The 15,924-nt window shown below is 46.6% G+C and overlaps 1 protein-coding gene across 1 annotated transcript in view; it reads left to right on the forward strand.

Annotated features, from left to right (window-relative positions):
• The window catches only part of LOC133353946 (heparan-sulfate 6-O-sulfotransferase 1-A-like), a 58,601-nt gene extending 42,963 nt beyond the window's left edge, over positions 1–15,638 (forward strand). The window contains exon 2 of the mRNA XM_061570475.1: positions 9,800–15,638. Within this exon, the coding sequence (XP_061426459.1) occupies positions 9,800–10,775 (976 nt within the window). The 3' untranslated portion in view covers positions 10,776–15,638. The remainder of the gene's footprint in view (positions 1–9,799) is intronic.
• Positions 15,639–15,924: the final 286 nt, after the last annotated feature.

Raw genomic sequence — 15,924 nt, forward strand, 5'->3', positions numbered from 1 at the left:
CCTTGCGACCCGGGTTCGATACCCACTCACGGTCAACACCAGTGACGAATATATAAACTGGTCCTGGGCCTTCCCTAGGTCGACTCGGCCTCAAATGAGTACCTGCTGCGGTGAGGAGGGAGACAAAGGCAGCCGAGCGTGGTGCTGGCCTTCATAGGTGCTTGCTTACAGCACTTGCCCCAACAGTCTGTTAAGGCTACATGGGGGGTCTTTGTCTTGTGCATTTGTGGATGCGGGCAATGGGTAGGGATGAAAGGGAACGATGTGGAGCGCCTTTTATCATCGCTAAGTATCGGGTTCAGGGTCAGGACAAGCTGGCTAGTGATCACTAATGAGTCACGTGGTGCCTGGGAACACACACGTGCGCATGACCTTGGATCGGCCTTATCCATCTCAATTGCACTGCATCTTATCCTCGCCCATTCTCCCACTCCCTTTCAACCACCTTTGTCCATGCCCACACCTTTATCTTCGGCTTCGTTTTCTCCCCCTAATAGTGCAATTACGGAGAACAACAATGCAATGACTTTTGAAGCGCACGAAGGATGATAAGTTTGCATAACAAAAACACGCCGTGTGGTTTTGTATTCTGCGCAAGGGTTTTATAACGGCGCTAGGGCACTTGCTTGAGCTATGGCTGCTTGCAATTTTGATTCTGGCAAAGCGTGTGTTTGTTTGTACGTGTGTCCCATACACTCGCCTGTACGATGGTGGAAAAAAACATCTCCACGAGTGTGGAGTGGATATTTTGGAATGAGATGATGGATTCCATAAGCAGAGTGATTGAAGTCGGCATTCCCATGCCAAAAGCATGACGATTGAGCATTGTACATTTCTGTTGGCCGTCATTAACCAGCGGTGGAAATTTAGAATTCCTCTATAAGGGGGCATTATTTTTGCAGAGCAGCGCCATTGGCTTTCCACGAAATAGTACCGATTTATTCCACCTCAGAGGGATGATGGGTTGCCTTGACATCAAGTCAAGCGCTCTAGCAATGCACCACCTAGGTTCTGATATTACGTGCAAGTGTCAGGCCATCATTATACAACAAGTCACGCTTTAATAGAGTCAACACGACCACTGACTCTGCTGTATGGGGGAGAGCACTCGGGTGTCTAGGAGAGCTGCTGAAGACGGTGCATGAATGCGCTGATGAAACAGAAGCAGGATAATATAGGATGAAGTAATTTTTAAAATAAAAATGCTTTGTCATAAAGAACGAAATTGTGCTGCGTGCAGTAATCTCGGCTTTAATTGATGCTAATACAAAGGTATGTGTTGAAGAAAACAGCCGTAACCTGTGGCCATCATGAGTGTTAAAAATAAAAGGACATTGGTAAATAAGTAACACCATTTTCCAGTCGCTGGAAACTGGTGTTATCGAAGGATTGACAAAGATATAATTTGACGTTATGAAATCGGGGTTTTTGTGCAAATGATTGCTTCTGCTTACGACCACCATACTATGAATCAAGGAGTAGATTTTAGATTATTTTCTGATGAATGTGGCAATGGAACGGGAATGCAGATGGGAATTATAGTCCAGTCGTGTGAGACCCAGTTTACTCCACTCTGTGTTCGCTAATTTGAATCTAGCCAGCCGCACCCTTGATTAGCACGGTTGGCTACGTACGGTGCGAAAGAAGTTCAACATGCATTAGACATCAACCACCGAGGAGGTCCGTTGACCTGGTTACTTAGGCACACGTTGTCGTGGCGGGCTTTGCAGCAGCGAGAGTGGGGTAGCTGTCCTACATGCGTGCCTTTGACAGGGATGTTGATGTCGGCAGAAAATGGGCTTGAGGAGGGGGGGATAGTGTGGTAGGAAGAGGGGGGGGTCTGGCAGAAGGCGCTTAAGTGACGAGCGCGCGCATGCGGGCGGGATGCATGGCTGGATTCATTGCTCGGACACGCCGTAAATCGGCCCAACATGCAGACAGGCATCGATCGGTGTCTACGAGTGTTTTTTTTTTTACTCCGCCGTCGTCGCACGATCGCTCTCGGGCAAGCCTGTCCAGCCGTGAGCCCACATTACCCTCACGCTGCACCCTCTCGTCCCTGCCGGCCGGCGCGCCCGCCGAAGCTGCCGGCATCGTTCTGTCACGGGTCGACATTCGTCTGCGTTGTCTGCTTACGCTTTGGGTACATGCACTGGGTAAGCCGAGCGGGGCCATTGGGTTGCTGCCGAACCGGTTGGTACAACGGCGGTTGGCGCGATTCTCCCCGGGATGTTGGATTGTTTCCGCAGGGAACCCCCAGAGTGCATGCTGTGGTATGCTTTAATGTGGATGTCTCAAGAGCCGGTAATTACATTTTCGTGAGTGGAATATTGTTTTGTATGTACGTTGAACTTCTTTCGCACCGTACGTAGCCAACCGTGCTAATGGGCGGTGCGGTTTTCTGCCATTGTCTTAATTCGTGAAAAATATCGACTGAAATTGCATCAGAACGTTGTATGCAAGATTATTAATGAATTGCACTGGTCTCTCACCTGGCTAGTCAAATCCAAGACAGTTGTGGACTGTGATGCGCATGGTCTGTATTTGTGCTTTGGTTATAGGAGGGTGAGTTAAGTCAGCTTGTCTCCGCACCACTGGTTATTCCTTACGGATATTCATTTACTCTTGCACGTTCATTTCAGTGACCCGCAACCAACAAGAGTCTGCTGATTTTCATTGTCTGTATAATAAGAAATTGCAGAGTAAGTGTAGCTTATTAACAAGACCGATGTAATGTCCAGTGCGGTGATATGTCCTTTATCTGTTCAGTTATTATGAGCACCACACTGCCACAGCAGCGTCTCATTTTAGACTGAAGTCGGAACAGGGGACCAGCAAGGCCAGGTTCAGACAGTTGCCACTGATCATGAACGGCAAATTTAATTTAAAAAAACCAAGATTATCAGGATTGTGTAGCTGTGTACCAACCAGATACAATGCAACCACTGCACGCACCTCCGATTGGCACGGTGTGGCAACATGCGGCGCGAAAGAAGTTCAAAATACATGCAGAGACACATACACGTGCAGACACAGAACACAAGCGTATGTGGGGGCAGCCGGGCGAGTTAATGTGCACACATTCATTCACTGCACACGTGTGCATTTGCTGGCCACTCGAGCAGCTCTTTGTAGCGAGAGTACAAAGCATTTCCCTGCAAAGTACATTAAAGTCTTGATAATGGAAATGTCTCGCCAAGATGATGGAGCGAATGGCAGAGCACTACCCCAACTACCCTCCCCCAGCCCTCGCACGATCCGTTCTTAAGGCCTCCTAAGGTTAGGATGCACGCAGTTCCAAAACTTTTGTGTAGCCATTTCCATTCACAGGGCGTTGAAGGCAACAAGGTTTGGACCGTGTTACTTTAACGGCAAGTTACAGACAGTGGACTTGCAGATGGGAGGAGCAGTCCATTGGAGCGGAGATTCCATTTTTAAAATCTAATCAAACCAAACTTCCTTGAACTGAATTTGTGTTTTTAGAAATGCAAGGAATGTTGAGCACATGACCACACATTGTCTGCTTGTAGGACTGCCAATTGACAAAGAACTACGCCTGGATTCCAAACAGCATATACCTTGGGGCACGTGTGGGGGACAGGACGTGCAGACTCGGTAACAAATCCACGCGCGCTCTTAAAAGCCAAACCTCCACTTCTAGCGTAGCTACACTTTTAAAGACTGGACTTGTTTGGAGTGATGGCTTCCCCGTCACACCGTCTACACGCCGTATACCCAATTCCGGCTACGTTTAAATACACATTTGCGTTAATGTTGCACATGGCCTAGAATTAATCTTAGATCACATATCGTAACGCAGTATACCAATAACTTTACCACCACCACCAGCTCCTACAATATGCACAAACGTATATACAAACTCACGGCAAGACGTAGAAATATGTCCTGTGTAGCCTTCAACAGACATTTGGGGTAATAGCTGTTAGCGAGCACCTATAAAGACCAAAAGGGTACACAATGGGGGGTGGGTGGCCAGCACCACTTCCTCTGTACCACTCATTTAAAGTCAAACACGGGGGAGGCCCATGACCGGTTCAGATATTCGTCACTGACATTGGTAATGAGCGGTAATTGAACTTAGGTTGCCAGGTTAATAGCGCTGTGTGCTAACCACTTTGCTTACCGATCCCCGCAAATATCAAACAAATATCCCTCATCCTTAACAGACTGTATGGGCAAGTAGTGTTAGTGACAGAGACATTGGGTCTCTATGTGTCTATGCTGTGTGTCTCTCTGTGTGTCTGTGTTGTCTCTCTATGCTTGTGTGTCTCCGTGTCTGTGTTTTTTCTCTGTCTCAAATTGAGTTCTACCTGATGACGGTTGCTTGTGTTGCAATCGAAACGTCGCACTCTATTATTTAATTTATTTTCTTTCAACGTGACTTTACCGAAAGAACCAAAGAGTAATTCCTGCAGTCACGAAAGCTTCAAGTCAAGTTCGTGTTAGTGAGTTGCACCTATGAAGGCCGGCACGGCACGCGAGCGGGTAGGTGCCCAGCAACATGCCCGATCACCTTTGTCTCCCTAGTGGTGATGTTCACACAATCGCACCAAGTTCTCATTTGAGGCTGAGTCGACATAGGGGAGGCCCAGGATGGGTTCTGATAATCGTCACCGGTGTTGGTCGCGAGCGGGATTCGAGCCCAGGTGTTAGGGGTTCGCAGCGCGCTGAAGCCGCCACACTGCTACCGCTCCCCACGTGCACGCACACACAAGTTAAATATTAATAGGGAGCTCATTTGTTAACAATCGGCATGCGTGGGCAAGCATTGCATACCGCCGCTCGAGATGTACCAAGTGGCAGTACAGTGTGCGAGTGGACGATGGTCGCAGCGCACGGTATTTGTGAGCACCATTAAGAGAGGGTGACCCGAGGTCTGATCCCCCGCACGGCACTTGGTGCCCTGTCACCAGGCGGCGGTGATCGCCGTCGCTCCGGGATCTCCAGAAGTGATTGCAGAACGTTGTGGAAGTGCTTAGAGAGTGACGTGAAAAGGGCCGAACGTAAAAATCGTGGTGACAGGCCTGGTTCGAGTTACTAAAAGAATAACGCCGCGATATATTCCTGACGCCTCGCAAGGCTGAAGTCCGTTTTTATAAAAAAAAAAAACGAGGCAGGACTGATGACATAACACGTTGGGCCATCGGAGAAAAACAAGTTCTCATTTTGAGTTTTACGGCGGCGCCAGGCACGATGATATATGTTTGGACCGCATGCCGTGTGTGCTGCTGCTGCTGTGGTTTAATGGTTAGCACACTGAACTTGCAATCCAAAAGTCTCCGGTTCGACTCAAGATCCTTGCACAGCGGTGGCCTTTACACCCAGCACTGTGATGATTGGTTCTGGTGGATCTCAACGGGCTGCATGATGAGCCACCAGAAAGCGATTACCAACACTTTCCCGCATTTAATCTTGTAATGCCCAAGTGTGTTTTTTGTTTATGAGGGCAGCTACTTTATTGATGTGACTTCCGTTTCTTGTACCAAAACGCTGTTTTTCTTCCTGTCCTGCCACAATGTACTGCATATGAAAAACTCATTATAATATTCATAGAGGTGGCTAAACGCTGTTATTTGTTAAAGAATAATAATATACTACCAGGACCATATATTGGAAGTACATTTTTAATAAATGCATTTTTGTTTGCCATCAGTCCAAAGAAAAAATAGTTTGGTTACATTTGTTCTGATTCATCCTGAGGTCCACGACAACATTTTTTGCGATCCGAGTACTGTCCACCACTGTCCGAGCACAGGAGTTGAAACAATGGTGCGGTACCTTCCTTAAATATCGCCTTGCACCCAGGGCAGTATCACTGCAGAGGCAGTGAGGTGTGTGTTTGTGTAGGGAGTGATACAGCCATCATGTCGTTTCATTTATGTGATCTACCTTTCCAGAGTTTTGATGTTCTTCGCCCATGGCATTCTCTCCAGCCTAGCAATGCACGTATGTTGAACTCTTTCGCAGCGTATGTAGCCAACAGTGCTAACCGGAGGTGTGGGGGAAGGACAACAAACTAACACAAAAAGCACCTTGAATGCACAACCATCTCTTGCGTCAATCCACTGCTGGGTCAGGGCCTCCCCATGCCGTGCAGGTCACGGGGGTTATTTTACCACACGTCATCACGCTGCTAAGTGCGGCTTTGTGCGGGCTGGTGCAGGCAGGGAGCGTGGACATTGGTTTTAAAGAGGTACGGAACAGCAGTGGATTTTTGGAATTGCCCTCTCATGGATGTGGCAAAGCCTGGCAGTTGCCCATGACAACCTGGCTTGACATGGTGGTGTCCCGTCCAACCATTGTCCAGGCTCCACCCCAGCTTAGCTTCCCACATCTGATTCTGCGCCTCTGATTAGCACGGTTGGCTACGAACGGTGCGAAAGAAGTTCAACATGTAGTACGTACAACACCTCTTCCTATCGTCTGAGCTTTTAATCGTCATCGTTAGTCGCTGCTTGGGTGGCTCAGAGTTAGAGCGAACGGCTCGCAGTCGCAAGGTTGTGAGTTCAACTCCTGGCTGGGGGGGGTGGTTGACTCAGCCCATCGTCCGTACCTCCGATTATCACGTGTGGCTACGTACGGTGTGAAAAACGTTCTGGCGAGATAAGATGCATTTTTATGTATTTATTTGTGTAATCTTAACACTGAAGGTTGACCTGGGTAAGCCAGAATCGGGGGTAATTGTGATTTCTTGCAAGAGATTTTCTCCAGAATTGGTGAGCCCCCTTTTGAGGCTCCTTTGCTGCAGGTGCAGATGTTCATGGGCTTCTTGATGGACTTGAACGCCCATTAATTGAGGATGACACTTCAATTAATGTTTGACTTCAATTGAATGCAGATTAATTATGTTTTATTTAGCAATTTAGAGGAAAATACTCTGTTGGCAAGACTAAACTTGCTTCGGTTACATCATGGTCATGATTAACTTAAAGTCATTACCCACAATTTGTGCATTGTTTGATGGTGTCCATCCACTTAAATTTTATTTTAATACCAACTCGTTATGCGTTAGCTTAATTTAATAATCCGCCTTTAATGAAAATCTTAATTTCATTGACAAGCCTGGTATAAATTACTCTTCAGCAGCATGTATAAAATTGATGAATATCATGTCTACAAAAGCCATCTACATTCGCATTAAATAACCTGTGATAAGCTTGGCCTTCTATCTCATCTCGATCTTTCATCCAGGCGGCAGCGTGGCGCCGCGGTCACACTCGTGCCTCGCAGCTAGAAGTGCCTGGGTTAGACTCCCATCTCAGTGCCTCTCTGTGTGGCATTTTGTATGGTCTCTCTCCCCGTTCTGCATGAGCCTCGAACTGGCTGTCCCATTTTTCGATTTAAAGCTTTCGTGACTGCATGGATTCATATTCTTGGTTCTTTCGGTAAAGTCACGAAGAAGGGAAATAATAAAATAATAAAAATAAACCAATGATATAAAAGACAGACCTGTTCTTCACCTGAGGGACGGCTGCTTGCGTTGTGGCCGAAACGTCGTGAGAATTATTTTATTATGTTTTATTTTTATTCTTTTATTATTTCCCTTCTACGTGACTTTACCGAAAGAACCAAGAATATGGCTGTCCCGTTTCATAGCGGAAAAACATTTATGTAAAATGTAACTGGTATTCGGTAAATATCCCAATGCTGAGATATTACCTTTCACCTGACTGAAATGGGATTACACATTTTAGCAATGTCGCCCCCCCCCCCACCCCCATGTACTGCCAAATCTTGGCAGGATCCTCCTGAAAAAGATAATTGAGACTCAGTGGGGCCTCTCCTGAGCAAACAAACGTAACAATGGTAGTGACACATTGTAATCGAGCCAGGAAGTTTTACTCCAGAGGCTTCAAGTTTTCCAGTAAACACTCGCTGTAAGCACGCATCCTGACATGGAGCCGCCGCTGATGGGGCTTGGAGCAATCCAGATGGTTCCTCGTGGCGACTGAGGATTAATGCGTTTAGCTCCATGTCTGGCAAGATGTGATCCCAAGTAAGTTAAATGGTGGGGCGAGAAGCGCATTTGTCAGCAGTCACTGCAACCACTTCATTTCCATGATTTTCAGTGCAATACTCGATCAATAAAACACGTGTGTGTATAAGAATGATCCTTATCTGATGGAAGCCCCTCTTAAAATTTTAAACGACGTTATACATTTAGTACAATATTCTAAATTCACCTTAAAGTGGCAGTGACGACAGGCCCAATGTGCACGGCGAGTATTGTAAGGATTTGTGCGATGTGAGGTGACACTTTACTCGGCGAAATCAACTTGTGATTGTGACACACAAAATGCCCGGCGCTCGTCAAGGAGCCGTCGTCGACAGCTGACGTTTCGGGGACAGATTCAAGCGGCGTCGTCGTTGTCAGAGAGAGAGGAAGCCTTGCCAATGGGAGGTCACACGGCAGACCCCGGTGCGTTATAGGTTGTCCGTATTGTGTAAGCTCTAAAGAAGCTACCACCTGCTGACGATTTTCTATATTTTGTTGAGTAGCCTTTTTTTCTCTTCCTTTTGTTGTTTGCCCCCTCCGGTATCTGCTGAACCGCTTTCTCCGTATATTAATTCATGACCATACTCTTAGGTTTTTTCGGTAAAGTCACGTAGGTAAAAATAAATAAATGAATAAAAATAATTGAGATAAAATAATAAATCACGACGTTTCGGAGGCAACACAAGTCTCCGTCATAAGGTGGGACCGTCACAGCTAAAATTACTGCATCAAGTGAGGCAAAATTCCAAGAGACAAGCTCTTAAATACAAGTTAAGGGGGGAGGGGGGGAGGGGCTTATCTGAATGTGGTAGCCAATGAATGGAACGTGTTTGGGGGGGTGGGTGGGGCTAAAAGAGAGGTTGTAACCGGTGTTGGCTGACAATCCAAATACAAAAAGGAGAGTACTGTTAAACGCTGGAGATGTCCACACTCGGTAAAGTAGAATAGTGCCTGTCAAATAAGATGGTCCAAATATGTTTAGTTAAATCTTTTTTTTTCTTCCAATGATTACTCAGTTTGTACCCATCATCACGGTTGAAGTTATGTCTGTGTTTGTATATATGGATGGCTTCTTGTACAAACCTTTGATGGTAGCCAGAAGGTTTGCAGAGCACCTTGGTCTCGGAAAAGACAATATCATGAGAGCCCACAGCGTTGTAGCAATGATCGGCAACGGCGGAAGACTCAATTTTGCCGTGTTTCAGATCTGATTCATGACCCTTTGGTACAGTGATCTTTTCTTACGGCCTGCGGAAAGGGTACTCGCATCATTATTAGACTGACAATAACTACCAGTGAAATATTTTATTTAGCACCCGTTTCTACGGGCACGCGACACACGAATTACATCTTGTCTCAAACGTTTGAAAGGGCACCCCCATTGGCAGCTGTCCCTGTAAGGTGACTCGGCACCTTGGCCTACAAAGAAGCATTCGTCTGCCGGTAGTGAGCAATTATTGATGCAATTGATCCTATTTGAGTAATTATTGTAATAATGTGTGTTCCAGTTTTGCCTCTTAATTGTTCCAACCCATAAAACGTATGACCTCTCTCTGGCCAAACTTGGGGCCAGCAAAATGAAACTCTTGCGTAAAGAGTCAACAGAAAAACGTCCTATTGAAATCTTAACCAGAATAGTTGTTCATACTGAAACCCCGTTCACGAGGCACAGATTCATTGAGAATGCTGAATGTGTTGCGGAGTGCAGTAAAAACCTCACGCGGATTATTCCCAACAGTCCGGCTTACGTTGCGCCCCCCTTCCTCCCGTCCTTCTCACTAGGAACTTCTACTACATCACGATGCTGCGCGACCCCGTGTCGCGCTACCTGAGCGAGTGGCGGCACGTGCAGCGCGGCGCCACGTGGAAGACCTCGCTGCACATGTGCGACGGGCGCGCGCCCACTCCGCACGAGCTGCCCTCCTGCTACGCCGGCGACGACTGGGCGGGCGTCTCTCTCACGGACTTCATGGCCTGCCCCTACAACCTGGCCAACAACCGACAGACGCGCATGCTCGCCGACCTGAGCCTCGTCGGCTGCTACAACGCGTCGTTCATGATCGAGCGTCGCCGCGGGCAGATTCTGCTCGAGAGCGCCAAGCGCAATCTGCGCGGCATGGCCTTCTTCGGACTCACCGAGTTCCAGCGGCGCACGCAGTTCCTGTTTGAGCGCACGTTTCAGCTGCGCTTCATCGCGCCGTTCACCCAGTACAACGCGACGCGCGCCGCCGGCGTGGACGTGCCCAACGCCACGATGGCGCGCATCCGCGAACTCAACGACATGGACGTGCAGCTGTACGAGTACGCGCGCGACCTCTTCCTGCAGCGCTACCAGCGGGCGCGGCGCCTCGAGCGCCAGCGCCAGCGGCAGCAGGAGCGCACCGGCCCTCGAGCCTGGTGGTTTGGCCGCGCCGAAGCGGCGCCCGCGCCGGCCGCCGTGGCCGGGGCCGCCGATCCGACGCGCGGCGGCGGCGGCGGCGGGGACGGCGACATCTCGCAGGAAGAGGAGGAGGAGGCGGAATTTCTCGAACAGCAACTGGAAAACGATTTTAAGCTGCAGCAGCGGCAGCAGCTGGAGGAGGAGGAGGCGGCTGCGGCCGAGCCGGCGTTGCCAAGTGACGGAGGCGCCCCAGACGGCGGCGCCGGTCGCGCCGAGCGGCAAGGTGGCGGCGGAGACGGCGAGGGCGGGGTTGTTGCGGAGCCGAATGCCCCACGCCCGGCGAACAGCGACTACTCCGGTCACGTGCAGAAGTGGTGATGCGGAATACGGCCACTGCGGCTGAGAAGGCCGCGGGAGACACGGGATTGTCAGAGAATGCATTCACAAGACGCACGCGTACAACACATGCCAACAAGCACACCCTGTAGAGGCATTGTGGTGGAGGTTTCATGGACTTTATGACCCTAATCCATTTCAGAATTCTGGTACTCTAAATTTTTTTAGTCATTGAAAAACACATTCCGGGATTTGAATTAAGAATGAGGTGACACCACAACTTTTACAGCCTCATCACAGAGTCTTTTTTTAGAAGACAAGTTAAATATTGTGTGTGTGTGTGTATATAGCTGTGTTGTCAATGCAGATAAAGGACCTTGCATAGTTATGGTGTGGTGTAATGGGCTGTTTAAGATTCAATGTATCGTGAACACCATTCGTTTTGCTTGCAGTATATGCAGAGAATATATTAACACGTGTTTTATTTAAAACAAAGTAATCCGCGCCAAAAAAAAATGAGTGGGGAAAGTGGTTTTGGTTCCGGCAGCAGCGGATCGCTTTTGGTGTATTTGTGCAGTAGATGTGTGAAGAGTTTAGCTCTGTGTGGCCGTACAGACGTTAATGATTTTTGACATGGAGCTGTGATGTGATGCATCTCATTGTGTGGTGTACTTTAACTTTTTGCTGATTTAGTGATGTTGAAACGAAACAAACAAAAAACTGTTATGGTAAAATGTTCAAAACCATTTTCGGTTGGAATCCAAGAACACCCAATGTAGTGACTGCAGCGAAATTTTTCGCCTTTTTCCTCTGATGAATCACAATTTCTGTATAGTTAAAATCTATGCCTTTTATTAGCGATAGAGAAACACAATCACTTTCAGCTTTGGGACTAAAAATGATGATCGCATGCATTGTCTCGTTTGTGTTGTAGGCACCATCGTGGTTTCAGAAACCTCCGACTCATTATGCAATCGTTGATTGTGGAAGTTGATTTTGGATCAGCCAGAACTCGCCTACTTGTGACCAACTTCCAAAAGTGAAACTCATTTGAATCGGCAGATATCACTTCAAACGAAGTCTCCAAAGGTTTGTGCTTGAAGCCGCGCCAAAAAAAGTGACGCTAACGTGAGACTTGTGCAATGCTCGCCCATTGTTCGTGTCCCAAGCTTGCGGAAATTCCACGTTCTGGTGGCAGGGACTCTTTTAAACACGCCAACCACCATTCATTTGCTTCCCGCCAAGTGGTGTAACTTGAACAGGTTGTGTTAATTTAGCGCGCAGGTTTTTTTTTTGGTGACCAAAACGATTCGTAACATTTAACAACGTGGATTGTGCAACTCCCAACACCCGGCGTGCTTGAAGCAGTAATGCATTGGGACATTGTGACAACTTTATTAATTGGCTGTGTGAGGTGGAGGAGGGCACACGACCACATATTTGGCTGACGCGGCGATGTAACCCATCAAATCGACGAGGAATCGGATGGCGTTGGCTTTTATTGAAGCTGGAAGGTTACCGTGGTGGGCTGACGGTGAATTTGAATTCGATCTCTTGGCATTGCGATGGAGAGAAGCTTTTGATCTCCCGTCGTCGTCTGCGCTGTCCTCGATCTATCCTCATCTCTCTCCCATCACTGATCCTGTTTAAGGTGTAGCACCGCGTCCCCACAACTTAAACACGGTGATGTTGTATGTGTCAAAATATTGCTTTTTTATTATTTTCGTTTGCTCGGAGGGTTTTGTTGTTTGTGATTAATTACACCTGTGCTGTTTTAGAAATTCCACCCCCATGACTGCTTACTTCTGTATAATAATAATACTCTTATATTTATATATGCAGTACATATTATATATACTGTACATAGCTTATGTATAATCTAACTGTGAATGAACAGCTGCACTGATTGAACCTGATTGGAAGTTGAAAACGTGTATATTATTATAATAATTGACATTTACTATAATAAGACCGACAGATGTGTAATCCTGTAAGGGTCTCATATTATAAATAATGTGTAAGTCTTATTCAGTTGGCTCCCTCTAATCCAGCGGTGTTTTGGATCGGAAGTCTCGCAGATCAGCATATTATTTTTTCGGATCGGTGGTTGTCCCATTAGGAAGGAAATGCATCGTCTGTGATTAGTTGGTTCCCTTTGCCTAGCTAACTCGTGAGGTGGCACCTGGGGCACGCTGTTGCGTGCCGCTGTCACCATGTAGATGCTTGTGACGTTTGCTATTCGTGCATCTTTTATTTTATTTTATTACAGTCGGTTTGCATGTGCAGTTGGAACGGCCACGGTTTAATTCTTTTTTTTTATATTGAAAAATAAAGTGAAAGAGAAAAAAATATATACACACTGCCCTTTTGACCGAAGGATGAGGGTTTTAATTAAAGGTAGATCGCTATTTGAGCGAGTTTGCTATACACTGTGTGTGGCTTATAGAGGAGGGGGGTGAGCGTTGTCATTAGGGGAGCGGTGGTGTAGCGGTTAGCGCGCTGCGCAACGAACCTGACGACCAGGATTTGATTCCCGCTCACGGACAACATCGGTGACAATTATCTGAACCAGTCCTGGGCCTCCCCTAGGTCGAGTCAGCCTCGAATGAGTACTGTACCTGGCGCGGTGTGTAAACATCGCCACTGGGGAGACAAAGGCGGTCGGGCGTGGTGTTGGCCATTCACGCCCTCGTGTACTGTGCAGGCCTTCATAGGTGCTCGCTAACAGCACTTGCCCCAACAGTCTGTTAAGGCTATACGGGGGATATTTGTCTTTGTTTGGGCTCTCATACTATGGTAGGAGTACGTGAGAATGTGTGTTTTAATCTGTAACTGCCAACATTTCTTTGGGGAAAAAACTGTAATACCGATTTGGGCTGCTGCCTTTACTAAATATAGTTTTATATCAGAACTATACAGCTAATATGTGCTTTTCGGCAAGTTCAATAATTGCCTTCCTTCAAAAAAATTATTCTCACACACTGCTGTTCCTCATCAGTATGCAAAGCCATCGTAGATCCTGCCCAAATGCAGCTATCGTCTTCTTCATATGACTGACGGTGCTGATGTAGAGCAACAACTGTATGGTATAAAGTACCCATTCTGAAATCTCCAATGTTTCTGCAGTTTACAGACGTTTGATCTTACGTTGCTTCATTCGGTTTTAGAGTCCCAATCATAGTTTGGTTTAATCGAGGAACCTTTTCACGATGATATCTGCTGAGAACGTGTGTTGTGCATTGCCAGTTAATCTCTTTAGATCACGTTCAGACCTAATAAAATACCTTAACCCTGGTCCACTCCATTTAACAAACGATACTCATTTTAATTATTTTCTACAAAATAGAAGTTGGCAGTTGCTTTCATTTACATGACCGAAAATAATAAAGCATGTAAGCAGACCGCCAAACCGGACAATGCAACACGGTCTTTTATTTCATTAGTAGTAGTATTATTATGATGCTTTTTAATCCAGGACGGCTTTGCTAAGACTCGATGCTTTTTTCCGTAGGCTCCTGACTTTTCACAGTCGGCAAGCAAATGCTGCAGCTGCTGCTGCGTATAACCCCATTTGAGTAATTTGCAGGTATTTCTTCAGCAATGGGAGGTTTGGCCAATACCAATTACGTTGTATGTTTTTTATAGCTATTTCCCGCACCTCCGATTAGCCACGGTTGGCTACGTACGGTGCAGAAGAAAGCGCCGCTGCCGCCCAACGGGGTTTGTCGCGCTGTTCAAGCGACTCTTATTACACGTGGCTGGTGATGAGATAGACACCTGTAAAATTCAATTCGGAGGACCGGTAATATTTCAATGTGGGGATGGTGTCCATGATATGGATGTAACACCCATCTTTCTTGTGAATTGTGCTGAGTTTTGGTCACGTATTGGTATGGGCTTCTCACACACAAACATAATTATCAACGAATTGACCTTACAACAACAACGAAAAACAGTTTTTACTCCCAAAATGGATTATCGTGTTTAAGGAGTTTAATGGTCTCAGCCCAGGGACTATTGTCTGAACACAAATTAGTCGGTGGCTTTTGCACTTAATGAAATCTCGGCAAGATCTAAAGGTTTAATTTCTCTGTAGATGAACACAGTGAAGCACTGTACACGTTAAAGGATCGTCGTTTTGAGGTTGGGATGAGAGAGACTTCTGAAATCATTTCCCAATTTGACATTTTGAGACTCGTGTTTGTAAAAGGCTTCCATGATCAACAACTGCGTCGTTGCGTCGCCTTGTCATCGACAGTCAATTCTGATGTGGAGTGGATGGTAACTTGTGAGGAAATGTACCCAGTTCGCAGGGCTTTAAGAAGGGTTATTATTTGGTTCTTTCGGTTAAGTCACGTCTAAAGATAAAATAATAAATTAAATAATAGCATACGACGTTTCGATTGCAACACAAGCAATCATCATCAGGTATAATGAAATAGCGACATAAAATCTAACCAAAATCTAAAGTTCTAAAATTAAGATTGACTTTAAGAAGGGCTCCATGTAGCTTTGACTGTGCTTGCCGCCAGGATGGTTTTCATGGAATTGAACCTTCTTCAAGTATATCACGGTCAAGGAAATGCAACTGAAGTCTAAACTGTGTCTGATAGATCATGCTAAAGACACCATCTAAATCATTGCTCTCTCAAGAGTGCAGTTGTGTCCAGGTGCTGATGTAGTACAGGAGAGTGGTTACAAGTATAATGGAATTATGGCTTTTATAAAAAGCACTACATTTGCAGTTTTTGTTTTAAGCATTACGAATGGTAACAAAAACTTGTACAGCTTGACCGATGAACAACATTGATTATGGACTCACTTGAAAATGTCCAAAGTGACCACAAACAAGTATAAAAAATAAAAACTGATACAAATCACACATTGATTTTGAGGACTCATCCATCACCTGGCACGATCTACCCACCACGATCTACCCACCACGATCTATCCACCACGATCTACCCACCACCATCTACCCACCACGATCTACCCACCACTAGCTACCCACCACGATCTACCCACCACGATCTACCCACCACCATCTACCCACCACGATCTACCCACCACGATCTACCCACCGCGATCTACCCACCACGATCTATCCACCAAGATCTACCCACCACGATCTACCCACCACGATCTACCCACCACGATCTACCCACCACGATCTACCCACCACGATCTACCC

The sequence above is a fragment of the Lethenteron reissneri genome, chromosome 45 (genome assembly GCF_015708825.2).
Source record: "Lethenteron reissneri isolate LAM-NWPU_2019-01 chromosome 45, ASM1570882v1, whole genome shotgun sequence".
NCBI classification, from domain to species: Eukaryota; Metazoa; Chordata; class Hyperoartia; order Petromyzontiformes; family Petromyzontidae; genus Lethenteron; species Lethenteron reissneri.